Source organism: Plodia interpunctella, chromosome 7 (assembly GCF_027563975.2).
Source record: "Plodia interpunctella isolate USDA-ARS_2022_Savannah chromosome 7, ilPloInte3.2, whole genome shotgun sequence".
Classification (NCBI taxonomy): Eukaryota; Metazoa; Arthropoda; class Insecta; order Lepidoptera; family Pyralidae; genus Plodia; species Plodia interpunctella.
Window position 1 is genome coordinate 7,452,074 of NC_071300.1, and position 15,427 is coordinate 7,467,500.

The window sequence follows — 15,427 nt, forward strand, 5'->3', positions numbered from 1 at the left end:
CATCGACGCTGTGATTACGCATTTTTAGTTTTATGATATTTTATATAAGTAACTTAACTTTTTTAGATCGAGAAGAATAAGGTAGGAAAAACAGCTTATTAAAAATAAACGAGGAGAAACGGGACGAAGCCCTAATATTTTTTAACTTATTCTGCCCGGTGGCAGTTGCGCCAATAACGCCAATGTAATGATGTTCTTCTGTGGGTAGGCCATAGAATTAGTAGGTACACGGAGTACATGGGGTAAGTGAAATCCGTGAAATGATTCTTATAAGCTTAGTCATAAAGTTAAAAAAATATCTGAATGTGATTTTATGATCTTGCCATTATGCGAAAAAGAAAAAGGAAACAGCTGATTTTGACACTGACAGCAATATTTTCTAAGTATCAATCAATTAAACACATGAACATAGAATTGATTGCATGAACACTATACCGCAAAACTAACCAACCAAACCAAATAAAAACTAAATTAACAAATAAACATTATGAATGAAATAAAAAAACAAATTTGATCTGTCTGCTGCAGAAATATACTGAATACAAATGCGGTCGATTATTTTACGTAACTCGGTTTTAATTAATGATGTGATAAGAATTGTGAAGCGGCCATGTAGTAATTCAAAATTATTTTTAATCCAAGTTTCACATTTATTCTCAAGACCTACAGCTTCTGAAGTTCTCACAGCATATCTCTTGCAATGCAATGAACCACCATGGACTTCGTATTTCGTTAAGGTAATATCATGACTTAAAATTACTTATTCTCCTATTACCGCCTAGATTCAACACTATCTTTTTCATCTTCGCTCATCATCTCATGTTTGCCCATAATCAGCGCGGGAAACAAACCTTAAGATTTTGAAGATTCGATTGTGATTTTACAACCAGCCACATGCCTGACGTCTACTCTCCTTGGGAGGGTATGCAGTGTTTCTATCTTTTGGCGGAATCATACGCTTGGGCATCAAGACTGGTTTCGTTTATATAGTGATCTGAATTAAAACTAGATTTATTAATTACTGGTTGGAGTTCTATTTAAAAGCCCATTAACCTTTTCAGTACAGTAGTGTGAAAGATGACCAGTTTGGGATGTCAAACTTCAATTGGAAAGTGGGTAACTCCAACTATCAAATATTAAGGACAGGCTGCTTTCCCTATATCAAATACCACTGCTCAAGGAAGAAAGCGGAAGATTTAGGGGTGTCTGACAAGTTTATGAGGACAATCAAAGTTTTAAATTTAGGTAAGTAAGCTTTTTTATTTTTTTTTGTAATTTTGAGTTAGTATTCCATAACACAAGTTTCAAACTTACTATTATATATGTATTTATTTTTTATTTATATTTGTGTAATGGATTCAATTTGACAGATATGCCTTCCACATGTGTTCACAAATAGGTAATATTATTTTTTTCTCACTAAAATAATATGGTCATTTATAGATTCAATACATTCTTAGATAATATATTTTCACAATTATGAAGCTTTATTCTTTACATATTGATAGCCAGTCCGAAAACACTAACACTAATCCTTTCTTGCCAGAACTGAGCCACTTCAATGGCTCTTGAAATTTGATCCACAATTTCATTATTTGAATAGTTCATTATTGACTATACATAAGTTCGTCATATTTTTTACTGCTTTATTATATGTATAAGTATTTTATTAATAACTGTCATCTATAGTTACTATGTAACATAGGAACACTGATTTTAATATGTAAATTATTTTTGATATTCAAATACAATTACAAAACACAATTTACAAGATTTATTTTGTTACAGGTATTCCTTGTCTGCTATATGGACTTGCAGCAACACAACTAATCAGGCACAGAGAAATAGTTCACACAACTAAAGGTCCAGTGACCATCTACTTTTTGTTACCAGAACATAAAGGGTCACATTATTAGAAAATGCAACTTGTCTGTAATAAGGCTAATATTTATTATATAGACCAAAATGAAGAGAAAATCGAAGTAGATAATGTAATTATTTTGTGAATAAGTAAATAAAATTTTTATATAGTAGTGGTATAAGTAGTTCATTTACATTTCAGCATTATACTGACGTAACATATTGAAGTATGAGTAAGCAGTGCTGACAATCTGAAATAAATCAAATATCATTTTTTTATCCAACAAAATGAAATTAAAATTAATGATGGTATTCTGGTTAAAATAATAAAACATATACAAGTCTAATACACAATCTGAATAAAATATTCACTGAAGTTATGAAAACAAACGAAAATAATTTCAAAAACCAAACTGGGAGAGAGCCGAATGGTGCCTTCTGGCTGGGGCATATGCTGACTTCACACTACTGTTAACTTCACAAAACACTTTCTTTGAACGACGAATAATTACCGATGAGAAGGTCTCCAACTGGAGATGCGGCAGACCGGTGAACTTTATGACGACAGGCTGCTGGGAGCGGTGCATGAGGATGATGATGTCTGTGCGCAGCATCCGACCCAGCGAGGTTTCGTGCCAGCCGCAGTTCCAACACGCGTCGCCCACCGCGAACCCCTCCAAAAATTCATGAGCCTCTTATTTATAGAAAAGATTAAAGTGTGTTCTGTCGCACTTTACAATATTTGACATTAACAAAACAAGACGAAACACCTAATGATTCTAGACCTATTGCCTTGCCTAAGCTGGTTGCCTGGTCGTAAGATGATTCGTGGACAGTCAGTCCATTGACACTTTGCCTACTTTTTAGGATTAGTAATTTCTATTAGTTAAAATAATATTTTGTTTTGTTGACAAACTGGTTAGAAACTGGTCGAAGACAGTCTCGAATAGAAGAGAAAGTGCAAAATTTGATACCTAGTCATATTTTAGTTTTTGCACACATCCATGTATTTCGTAATATTTAATCTGTAATACCGTCATACCTTATTTCTGATCATAGTGCCCAGGTAACAAGGAATCCAAAGCTGGATTAAGGCTCCAACAAACAGCATTGAGAACAGAATGTCAAACTTGCCGTGGTCAAGTTTCTAAAAAAATATTGATATTGTTAAGCTTTTTAGATAATGGGAAAATCATTTATTTATTCATATCAGGTTTCACCGTTGATAAGTTGAAGTGCTCAATGGTAATAATACATATAGTTATTCATACGTAGGATAAATTTTGGGGCCCTTAGCCATTTATTTGGTATTTATGTCGGAAGTAATTTCCTTACAACTTTATATCGATGGTGAAACAGTTCCTTACAATGTAGCATAACTTACATCTGCTATTTGGTAACCCATCAAACACAGAGCTAACGAGGTGAACATCACTTGGTAGACTAGTGGAGGACCATAAACTGACGATACTGTGGTGATCGCTCTGAAATCCAATATCCATCCATACTAATAATTTTAATGCGAAAGTCTGTTTTTCTGTCATGCCTTCGCAGCTAACCGATTTATATGAAACTAGCCGCCCGTCCCCACTTCGCTCGGGTAAAACATAATAAATTATACACATACTTATTTTATCTATGTTATACAACATTATATTTCTTTTATCTATATTATACACCTAAAGGAATCACACTATCTATTGGTGAAAACCGCTTGAAAATCCGTGGAGTACTTAGTTTTTGGAGTTTATTGTGGATAATATGTACCCACATGTAGGTACCTAACGATTTAAAGTTCAAAAATAGGCTTCTTTTTTGCCAATACATTTTGTTGTGGGTGGAGCTGCGGGAAACTAGTAGTGGAGCCAACGGATTTTCTTAGACACGATGTCAGAAAATTAGTCTACGTCACGAATAAATTCCCGCGGTGAACACGCGTGACGCGGCGCTATAGTACAATCACTTATAACAACAACAACGTGGCCGATGTTATTGATTTTATATTATTATATCCACATCTTGCCGTGGAACATCTTTCAACATCTTTCGTGACGCGGACTCGTATCATTGAAAAGTAGAAAAGTGTTTACTTGAAAATAGACAAATGCCATTGTACAATACGGCGCATCCTTTTCCTTAGAGTATCTTGAACATATACTCGTTGCGGGTCCCAGCGGGGCAGGTCAAAGACCCTCTCGTCGAGCCCATCGAAGATTACTCCAAAGTCCATGATCAACAGTTCCATTAAATTGTAGTAGTGCAAGAGTATGTGGAACTCTGTGTACACGTATACTGTAAGAAATCAAAAACTATGTAGCTGGCATATATACTTCCTGTGCTTCCTTAATATCCCTATGGAAATAGGTTTCTATCCCTGTGAAAATTACAAGATGACCGCAATCTATTCAAGATTTAGTGGACTGTTTTTCTCGGCTTTTTCATAATATAAAACTTGTTTAGATTTATTTTTCTCATACGGTCTCACTCGTGGACATTGTTAGTAGAAGCCCAGTTCTTAACAACAATGGCTTGTCTTCGTAAACATGCCCCTATAGAATGTGAGATTGCATTTAATATTGTTAACAAAATGATAAATTTTGTTGTTTGAGCGGTCAAATTATGCCCGATAGGTAAAACCTCACTCGTATCTCTATATTTCGGGACCATTACGTCAGTTTGTAAGCAAAACATCGCGTCTTGGTTCGTAGCGAACACTACTCCTAGGTCCAGCCGCACTTCGGGGTTTAGCCGTAACGTAGGTATGTAACAAATACTTACGAGTACATATAACGGAATGACAATTCACCGATTGGTTGGAGAAATTGTGTATTTAACGAAACGACTGGGTTAGTTACTAAGCTATATGTATGGTATAACTTGTATATATACGCGACAACTCTTTCATTAATAAAAAATAAAATAGTACGTCGACACACACACAAGCGAATTGCATAAGTTCATAGTGAGTAGCGTAATAAATTCCAATGTAACAGTCAGAGAAACACAGCTACATCAATGAAAATTCAATTAACTTCTGTATTCCTGGTGCAACGGATGTAACGATGACCCACAGCGATGACCGAAAAGTTCATAGTGAGTAGCGTTGTAAATTCGTAACGTAATAGACAAAGACAGATAAATATAACAGACGGAGAAAGATTACATCAATAAACATTCAAAGAACTTATGTACTCCTAATATAACGGATGCAAAGATGGCCGAAAAATCTAAAATTACTACAACAAAAGAAAACAGTAAGCAATATATAGAACTGCAGCGAGAAGGAACGAGACAGGAATAATTGAATGCTCCAGAACCAATTACAAGCCTTCCTTTTGCACACACACACACACAGAACAATAGCCAACATTCTATAAACGCCCATTTTGCAATAGGTGCGATAGAGAAGTAAATAGATCCGTTACTCCGTTTCATTCTTGCAGTACCAGACAAACATCATAAACTTCCGCTATAAGTTCGATTTTATTCTAAAAAGATCTTATTGGAATCTTCTACAGTGTTCCAACAGGAAATTGCTCGGCGGTGTCTGGGTATATAAGAATCATCGATTCCTTCGACAGCATCAGTTTCAATATTTACCAGTTCCAGTCTACAGTTTTGGAAACGAGGGAGCATAGAAGAAATAGTTATAGTGAATAGTTCCAGTAAACAGGAATACAGTTTTCAGTTATAGTAATTAGTTTTCAGTCTGTGTCAGTTTCAGTTCAGTCAGTGTTTTATTTTACCAGTTCCAGTCAACGGTCGCTTGGAAACAATGGAGTCCAGAAGAAACAGTTATAGTGAACAGTGACAGTTTCAGTTTATAGTTAGCCAGTTTTCAGTTATAGTAAATAGTTTTCAGTCAGTTTCAGTGATATTTGAGCACAGAAGAAACAGTGAACAGTTATTAGTTAAAGTGACCAGTTAAAGTAAACAGTTTTCAGTTAGTGTTCAGTCAGTTTTCAGTTTAACTCAATCAGTCTTTTATTGAGTGTTAGACACAGTACACAGTACATTGATATCAGTACCTAGAGAGTGCACAGTGATTATTGAAAGTGATAGCATAGTGCGTCCTATTAATTACAGACAGTGACTGTGTATATGTATAGACAGTAATTTATAGACAGTGATAGATTATAAATAGACTAAGAATATAGTATAGTATAGTATAGTATAGTTATAGACAACAAATCCTGGACTGCGAAAATCAGTGCATTTTCTTTCTACTATTAAATAGTGAACCTATAGTAGTGCTAAAAGACAACTAGGCGAATCTACGATTAGCCTGTGTCCTGCAGGTATATCTTGTTTTGATTCTAAGGAAACGGTTGCTCGAAATTCGCTACTCCATAATTTATGCACGCACATCGAATCATACTGTAAATACTTATATATTCTGTGTACCCTAAGCTCTGGTGGCCTTTTGGAAATTCTACCAAAATAAGCCTACCTAAAGGACACAGGGCATCCATTCGTTGTGGATCTAATCGGATCATCTTTTATTTTGATTTTATTTCATTGTAATAATCTACACATTTATTCATTTGACGTAAATACGAGGTTGTAGTTTGCTAGGAGTTTTACTGATCACAGTCCTTCTTCTAAATCGATGAAAATCGTTACTTACCTGACTAAAATACTCACCGCAAAAAGTTTGAATATAAATGAAACAGAAGCTGATTTGAAAGAACATGAAAACTTCATAGTTTGGGGTCCTGTAGGGGTCGTCCTCGGGCAGCCACATGGGGAACATCAAGGGCCTGATCGTGTTCTCGTCCTGGGTGGCGAAGAGACTCAACCAGAGGAGGGGCGTCAGGGTTCCGCTGATATACATGGCGGCGATAACAAGTGTAAAGACGAGCCATGCATAGCAAAGCTTGTAGATCAGCAAGTGGCCTTTGAAGAAGCTGTCTCTGAGAACATATACCTAGATATACGTATTTATTTCTGTTATTCATTAAAAAAAGAAGTAAATGTAAACAAGCGACTCAAAGGACCCCATGACACTAGCTGCATTGCCCCCTTTGCCAGTGGGGCCCAGTGGGGACTGCCGCAACCAGTTTTTTTTACTGATTAAAATGATAATTACTAACCGATATTTGGGCGAAAGCTTGGAAATATAGATGAAGTCATTGTTCATGTTTTCAACGAGTTCTAGAATGTTTTGTTTATTGTACATAACGGTTATGTAAATAAAGGGAATGATGCCAAGTAACACGAAGTAGCAGAAGCACTCTGTGGCGATTGAATAGTCCTCGATCATAATGAAGTGGTAGATGAAAATGCCTTCTAAGGTGACGGCCACGATGGCGAGTATGACACAAATGATTGGCCAAAAGAACCTAAAATATAATAAAAAATAGATATTTTGGTACCATTTAACTAGGTATGTACCTAACTTAACAGCCCTTCTGCTATATTATGCAGTATGATGACTTAATGTACCTATCTATTAAAATCTTTTGAAATTCGATCAGTATAGCAACTTTAGGAGAAAATTAAGGAGATCGAATCGAAATTAATGACCGACTTTATTTTATGGGATTTTACTACATTGCTGTAAATAAATGGTGGTTAATGAGACCTGATGCGAGAATCACGATTGTTGAAAAACACCCCCATAGCTGCCAAAAACAAGCGTAATTGGGGATGAAACTCGTACAGGGTGATCACTGGAGCGTCAAAATCGAAATTGCTCTTCATGAAAAATTTTTTTAAATTTGTCACCAAAGACATTTTAATTTCTTATCAGAGGTATCACGTATTGATTAGTTAGGTAGATGTAACTGCAGTGAGTGACCTATTCCAAATGTATTATTTCTTCTTTCCGTAGAATACAATTGTCTACCACATGCAATCATCTAAGTGCTGGTTAACAGTCATCATAGGGCCTCATTAAAAAATTAAAAGTTATTACGTAGATTGAATAATTGCATCCCTAAACGGACCATGGGCTATACTAAGTAGGCACAAAAATTACTTAAATAAGTATAATAAGGTTTTGTAAAAGTTTCTATAAATTAGCTAGGTAGGTAACTATATAATTTTTCTTTTACTTATAAAAAAGCTGATAGAAAATTGAATAGGGCATTTCTATGTTCATACCCATTTATAATATTTAAAAATATCATCTGACCGTTTTCGGTTTCTTATAAAAGGAATTGTTGAGTATAATTTTAAATTTACGTTTTGTTACCTTCCTGATCTAGTCTTTGTTAGATAAGTAACTATTTATTTACCTACGTAACTATTTATCTTCGGATTTATCCTACAATATGTTTTAGGTCAGCACATGTTTTATCGTTATCTAAAGAGAATGAGAAGATGTGACCTCTTATCTATTCATGATTCAATATACTAAATATACAAAAACAAAGTTGTTACTCTATCACGCACAGTTTCGCTCCGCGCTAGTTCTCTACAAGATGATCGGAGTAATCGCGGGTGCCTTGCTCCTGATGATGCTCTGCAGATATCTCTACAAAAATGCTTATAAGAGGCCAAGTGATAAATTTCCTCCAGGTAAGAAAAACATTTTACTTACAAAGTCCAAAAGCGTAATCACTAAAACGGAAGGAGGGTCTTTCATTTACATTCAACGTTTTGATTTTTCCTTCAGTTAGTGTGTAGTTTGTTCATGTAACATATGAGTTCACCCTATTTTCTCTCTATTCCAATATTCATATATACTCTAGCTGGTCCCTCCTGTCAGGACAGACTTGACTACATCACTACCAACTTATTTCTTCGTGACAGGACCACCTAGTCTTCCAGTGTACGGTGCCTACTGGATAGTTTTGTGGCACGGCTATAACGATCTCGCGAACGCATTTATGAAACTAGGGGAGATTTACAAGACAAAGATGGTTGGCTTGTACTGGGGGTCTGCGCCCGCGCTTGTCATCAACGACCCAGTCTTGTCCAAGGAGATGCTGTGCAGTGATGCTTTTGACGGGAGAACGGATATCATTTTGAACAGACTCCGGTCTTATTGGAAGAAGTTGGGTGAGTTCGTTTAAAATTTGAAATCGAACTAGGTATACAATACATGCATGCTAAGGTAGTTAAAATTTGTCATATTCAGCTCTGCCGTGGGATACTACCACTTCAGGCAAGTAATGCTTTTAAATTTACTGGAGACTAGACCTAAGTATTCTCCATTTTTTTTTTTGTAAAAAATTAACTCTGCGAACATACGGATGATTTTTCTTATTGTTTATGACACAGGTATATTTTTCACGGACAGCTATTTCTGGTACGTTCAGAGACGGTTCTCGCTGAGGTACTTCCGAGACTACGGCTTCGGGAGACGAGACGAGATCCTAGAGACTGTACTGGAGGCCGAGATCAAGATCATGTTGGATTTGAGGTTGAATGGGCCGCAAAATGCCGCTGAGAAGGTTGGAGAATGGTCACTATCTAAAAGGTTAAGGTAGTTGCCGCCTCATGATTTACCTAACGCCGGCAACACACTATCGCAGAACTGGAATAGGTGCCATCGCAAGAAATTGCGTAGTTCTTATCAAAAATTTTATTTACCGCAATGAAAAACCAGCAATGTATGCCAAATCGCGATAATGTATAGCCCGTATAAAATGCAAAGCTACTGTTATCACCAGGCGGAAAATGTGGCAGACAAAATATATAGGGCTTAGGCTTATCTGACCGGGCCACCAGAGTCAACAACCGGCGAGGTGAGACGGACGGTATGATATATGTGTTTGAGAGAACTTGAAATTAAAACGTTAAAATAATACTGGCATGTTTATTATATACCTAGATTTTGTACTCCATTTACATACTTAAAAATATTACCTATTTATAATCAACCATATTATCCAAGATTCATTTCGCGCGCCTATAATAATCATCATCATTAGATGGACTAAACGAATAGATCAAATAACCTGTGATGGACGATGGTCATTTTCAATCAAATGGTGTGGAAGTTGAGGTCTATGTGCTGTGCAAATACATATTTGCACATAGACCGCGTTTATCATCATTTTAAGTAGGTACAATAACATTATTGTACAGCTACTTAAAATGATGACAAACGCTTAAGAATAAAAAAAGCTGGTAACAAAATGTTCTGCCTCGTCTGCATTTATTGTAATAACAACGACTTCGTTCGCGTGGCCGAACAATTTTTGGTAAGGAGTCAAAACTATTAGAGAAATTTAATTATACCTACAAACAAATCTAACGATACCTATAAATAAAGAAGATGCTAATCAGACTGAAAAAGTATACCTTCTAGTATAGTTTAGCTGAACTATTATGACTCTTCTTCAGATGTTCCAGATCTTCGATTTTTATAACTCAAGAGAAAATGCTCTGTACTGTACAACTTTTATTAGAGCGGCATTTATTTTTTTCCTATAGTTTAGTTGTACCATCATTGTTCTCCATCAGGTGTTCCAGTTTTCAAAATAAATTATACCCTATTATGTTTGCTTAATAGCTATATAACAAAAGAAGTTTCATTTAATCCGTCCAGTAGTTCCGCAGATTAGCGTGTACAAACAGACAGATTTTTTTTTCAAATTCTTACTCTGTTGCTGTGATTCTATCGCCTAATTTTATTTTTATGGATTTTTTTTCTATTGTTTTACTATATGTATTGATATTGATATACTTTCAGGAAATAGTGAAAGGGGATCTTGTCCTGCTCCCCTATTACCTTTCGACCCCCTTCACTAATGGAATACTACATGTTTTAAGTAGAACGACAATACCTCGGAGTGAATATGTGGTAAATATGTGGTATTTATATATGTATATTAGTCAACCTTTTGGCATGGTAATAGAAACACTAGGTATATCTTGTTGTCGATGTCGTAAGGTTTAAATGTGAAATGTTAAAATGTGTGTGTGTGTCCTGTGGTGAGTCCCCTACACAGTATCCCCCGAAAGCAAAACTTCACCCCGTATTCTACCTCTATATCTTGAAGTTAAATCCGACATTTAATTGCCTTGTGCCACATACATAAGTACTTTATTAATAAGTATTTAATACAAAATTACGAAATCTACAGTTATATCAACTAAACATATTCATCTCAATAGGTTCTATGGGAACTTTCAAGGAAAGCTTTTATATTTCAAAGAAGTTCTGATGATTTGGGCCGAGCTTTATCTCTGACGCCGTGGCTGAAGGACGTGGCTCCGAGCTGGAGTGGTTACACCAACCTGCGGGAGGGGGTGCAACATTTTTTGTCATTTTTCGAGGTGACTACCTAATTATTATTATTTTATTTGCTTAGATGGTTACCTAAATATTGTGTGTTGTCTATATAGAGCTCTATGTTTTCTTAGCCGATTAATTTATAACAAGCATCCCATCTAAAACAACAAAAGAACCGTTTTAGCGAGTTGCGTTTTTTTACCTCGTCATTCCACCACCACGTGTCACCATAAATAACCATCTTCTTGCAGAATTTGATCAAGCAAGTGTTGGATACGTATGATGAATCACACGAACGCCACTTCTTGGATGCCTACATCAAGAAGATGAATGAGGATTTACGCGACAATGAAAAATCTACATTCTCTGGTCGGTACTCACCTTTATAACATTTTACTTGCAACTAAAGTAACTTTTGATGACAGTGACTATTTTAAACTAAGTAGGTAATGTTTTGTCATAAGTATCGCCCTTTACAATATTTGAATCAAAGTTCACTGAACTAAATGATATTGGTGAATATATATAATTTACGTCCCGTTAGATAGAAAATAACATAACACAAATAACATAAAGTGGAAAAATAAATTTCCAAAAATAAAGGTACAAAAATATATTTTCACACCTTATTTGGCATACCGAAAATTTAACGGATTGAAACGCAAACACGGCGATTTAAAAGCGTGACTCTTATATTTATGTCTATACTACCGTACGGTGTTAAATGACAGTAGTTTGTAGCTTTTTGAGAAATACCATATATTTGAAATTTGTCGTGAAAAGTGCACGAAAATGCTATAAAAGAGTTGTTATAACCTTTTATAGTACAGGTAGTTGTATGTAATAGCTGCGACCCGGGGCTTCGCTCCCGTGGGATTTTCGGGATAAAAAGTACATTATATGTTATTCCAGGTTATATTCCACCCGTGTATCCAATTTCATAACAATCGGTCCAGTAGATTTTGCGTAAAAAAGTAAAAAACATACATACACACATACATCCTTACAAACTCTTGCGTTTTTAATATCAGTAGGATATATGTATGTTGGCTAGGTACTAATTAGCGAGCAGGATCTCGTCAGCAACGTTGTAACAGAATATCATCTTTCCTTTCAGTGGACCTGTCGAGCGAACCTATTAAAGAAAAACATAAAATTCTCCTCCTGCGGATATTGTAAAAATCAATCAAGGGAATAAGGGAATCGACTTAATCTGTGTAAAAAAAAGTCCCCAAAATTAAATAATAATAATAGGCCTTCTAGTTTCGCAACTCATGGCTCTGTAAACCCCGTAAGGGAATATGACGTGATACTGTGTCTGTATCTTCCAGTGGACCAACTAGTCCTGATCTGCGTAGACTACATGTTCCCCGCGGCGTCGACCGCGGCGTCAGTGCTGACTCTGTTGCTGGAGAGGCTGGTGATCCAGCCTGAGTTGCAGGATGGCATGCAGGAAGAGGTGGACCGCGTGGTCGGCAGCGGCAGGCTGCCTAACCTCGATGATAGGCAGAAGTAAGTGCGAAGTGGAAGTGCTACCTGGTTGTAGGTAGTTGTTAGATGAGACTAATTCATCATGATGGACACCGTATCAGGACACTATCATTGATATACATTGCTGGTTTTCCATGCGGATAAGTTCACATACAATTTTCGAAATGTTCGTTGGTTCGCGTCGGCTTCCGTCCGTGTGCAGAGCTTAGTGTGGATTTGCTATTTACGTCTCACCATTGAGTCGATTCGAAGTAAGACGCAGCGAACCAATACATTGCGCCATTGTGACGTAACGACAACCACTCTGCAAAATTGGTTCGCTGCGTTTCACTTCGAATCGACTCCATGAGGTGAGAAGTGAAATGCACACCCGCACTAAGCCCTTAAAGTAGTGAGAAATTATCTATCGAACTTATTGAAAGGCTGGCAACGCTCCACTGACGCACCAATGGTACTTATTGCAGTTGTTTTTGGATAACGGTGATCATTTTTCGGCAGGTTGTGTCATGAAAAAAATAATTATAAAGTTTATTGTTTTTAGTTAGAAGTCCATTGGCTTGTCCTATATTTGTAAACATTTAAGTTGTGGTCTTTCAGTAGAAAGACCACAACTTAAATGTTTACAATGCGAACAACTGAATCAAATCGAATAAAATATTTCGTTCATTGACAATAACAATTAACTTCATTACTCTTTGAGTAAGTACATTACATATTTATTTGCTTTTTACACTATTGTGCTCTTGTTTCCAGCATGCCGTATACTGAAGCCTGCATTCGAGAATCGATGCGGTTTGACACTCAGATTCCTTTTGGGGTTCCGCACAGAGCTACTAGGGACACAGTCTTCAACGGGTACCATATTCCAAAGGTACTATATCTATCTCTGACTATATCTTCCTTACTAAGATTAAAACATCCGAAAATTTCTGGAAAATAAAAAGGGAAAACTTATTTAGGTATATAAAAGGAGATAAGAGTCAAATAAATATATAAATCAATAATATTATAATATATTTATGTCTGAGAAAAACAAGGGTTTGATCCTGATCAATGCGTTACGTTTTTAACAGGCGCTATCTTTATTGTATACCTATATATCCTAAACCTAATCCTAACTTCCTAACTAATATTATAAATGCGGAAGTAAGTTTGTTTATTTCTTTGTTACCTCTTCACACTCTATCTAGGTACTCAACCAATCTTCTTGTAATTTTGCACACTTGTAGTTTGAAGTATGGTGAAGGACATCAGGTCTCACCTTTCATTCGGGTTTACTAATTTAAAAATTATCATTTAAAATGTGAGATCCATGTTACGAAGTCGATTAATTTATTTAGTCCCTACTTAAGGGTCCTTCTGTCTTAAGTTATTACGCAAGTTATTGTCATATCAATATCAAAAATCTTTTAGGTTTTGAATAAATAGATCGACTTTGCCATCGCATGATTAGATTGTTTAGATCACACCATACAACACTACGGGCCATCAACCTGGTTTCTCATCAGAGTTCTTCCGATGTAGGATGATTTAGGTGAGTACCTATAAGAAATTTATGGTCCTCAAATTATCATATCAATATATTTATATTATATATTTATTTAAGGACACTATGGTGGCTGTCAACTATGTGATGTTGAACAATGACAAAGCTATATGGGGAGACCCGGAGACCTTCCGTCCGGAGCGGTTCATAGGAGGTGGTAAGCTGGACCTCTCCAAAGATCGCTCGCTGCCTTTTGGGGCTGGTAAGTTATTCTGGATATAATAGTGTTTCTGATCGCTGATATATGTTGTGATTTTGAGGGGATTGTGTGAATATGAAAAATACGTGTGGCTATCTCAAATTGCATTACAATATTAAATGCAGATTGATTTTAAATTAAGACTACTTATTGGATCGAACAGTTATAAAATAAACTAGGTATTTATTATAAAATTAAGTTTTTTATAAAAATGCGCAAGTAGGTCAGTTTAATTATTGGAAACCCCTATAATGTTAATAGAGATGGCAGTAAAGTGTGCGTGAGGAGATTTTTTTTACGTGGCGCTGAAAAGTGCTTTTGGTTTTAAATTGGCTTTAAGAAGAGCCTTTTGTTTTTTGTTGCCATTTAATCGTCAAATTGATACAAATGTGATGTTGGCGCTAATACCTATTTAGTATAAAGGCCTCTAAGAGCATTTTTTTCATGTTTTTTCATGTTTAAAACTCCAGGTCACCGTCTATGCGCGGGCGAAACGTTCACCCGCAACACGATGTTCTGTACCGTAGCAGCTCTGATGCAGCGCTTCCGAGTGGAGCGCGCCCCGGGCTCTGCCGCGCCGCCCGCACCCCGCCTCCAGGGGCTCATCACCACCGTACCTGATTTCTGGATCAAGCTCACGCTCAGAAATAATCATTATTGATTGCTTTATGTTGTGTTTCGAAAAATATAATGAAAAAGGTACCTGTTGTTTTTAATTTTATCAAACTGAAGAAATGGGAAAGAAATTTTATTTAAGTATCGAAACCGATTAGATCTGTGCAGCTGATAGGCGACAAAAGTTTTTGAAATGAGAATTGACATCATACAGGCGGCCAGTTGGTGGAACACTAGGGAATCTTCAAGAAAAATTTTAAGTGTTATTTTTTACGGTCATAGGCATCGCAGCGTCACATCCCGAATTCAACTTTCCCGGTTGTAGGTACTTAGTATTTATTCTGACACAGGTTTTTACGCATGAAGTAGTGAGAAAATAGATGGGTATAGGAGATTTCTATAAAAAACAAGATTTCCAGTATAAAAGTTGCGTCACTTATTAATAACAAGTTTTATAGAATGTAGTTTATTACCCCCATATTATGACATATTAGGTTAACCAGTTTGCCACTTAATCTTCAAGGACCTA

The 15,427-nt window shown here is 36.2% G+C and overlaps 3 protein-coding genes across 4 annotated transcripts; 2 read left to right on the plus strand and 1 right to left on the minus strand.

Annotated features, from left to right (window-relative positions):
* The first annotated feature begins 379 nt into the window (after positions 1-379).
* Positions 380-2,033, plus strand: LOC128671325 (uncharacterized protein). 2 transcript variants are annotated; one of them, XM_053747723.2, is made up of 3 exons: positions 380-737; positions 1,062-1,245; positions 1,789-2,033. In XM_053747723.2, exons 1-3 carry the CDS (start codon positions 546-548, stop codon positions 1,914-1,916), a joined length of 504 nt encoding a protein of 167 aa, XP_053603698.1. In that variant the 5' UTR covers positions 380-545; the 3' UTR covers positions 1,917-2,033. The 2 variants fall into 2 exon arrangements, with proteins under 2 accessions (XP_053603698.1, XP_064292130.1); XM_064436060.1 differs by having other exon boundaries at positions 570-737; positions 1,067-1,245.
* LOC128671324 (odorant receptor 13a-like) lies at positions 1,971-7,652 on the minus strand. The gene is made up of 8 exons (XM_053747722.1): positions 7,445-7,652; positions 6,954-7,202; positions 6,505-6,773; positions 3,951-4,152; positions 3,245-3,344; positions 2,903-3,007; positions 2,373-2,534; positions 1,971-2,111 (listed from the first exon to the last, which is right to left on the minus strand). The coding sequence occupies exons 1-8, from the start codon at positions 7,594-7,596 to the stop codon at positions 2,052-2,054; spliced, it is 1,299 nt and encodes a 432-aa protein (XP_053603697.1). The 5' UTR covers positions 7,597-7,652; the 3' UTR covers positions 1,971-2,051.
* LOC128671323 (probable cytochrome P450 304a1) lies at positions 7,132-14,985 on the plus strand. Its single transcript, XM_053747721.1, has 11 exons — positions 7,132-7,246; positions 8,145-8,382; positions 8,617-8,865; positions 9,088-9,260; positions 10,505-10,615; positions 10,930-11,091; positions 11,299-11,416; positions 12,379-12,559; positions 13,292-13,409; positions 14,145-14,286; positions 14,754-14,985. Exons 2-11 carry the CDS (start codon positions 8,205-8,207, stop codon positions 14,942-14,944), a joined length of 1,623 nt encoding a protein of 540 aa, XP_053603696.1. The 5' UTR covers positions 7,132-7,246; positions 8,145-8,204; the 3' UTR covers positions 14,945-14,985.
* The last annotated feature ends 442 nt before the right edge of the window (positions 14,986-15,427 follow it).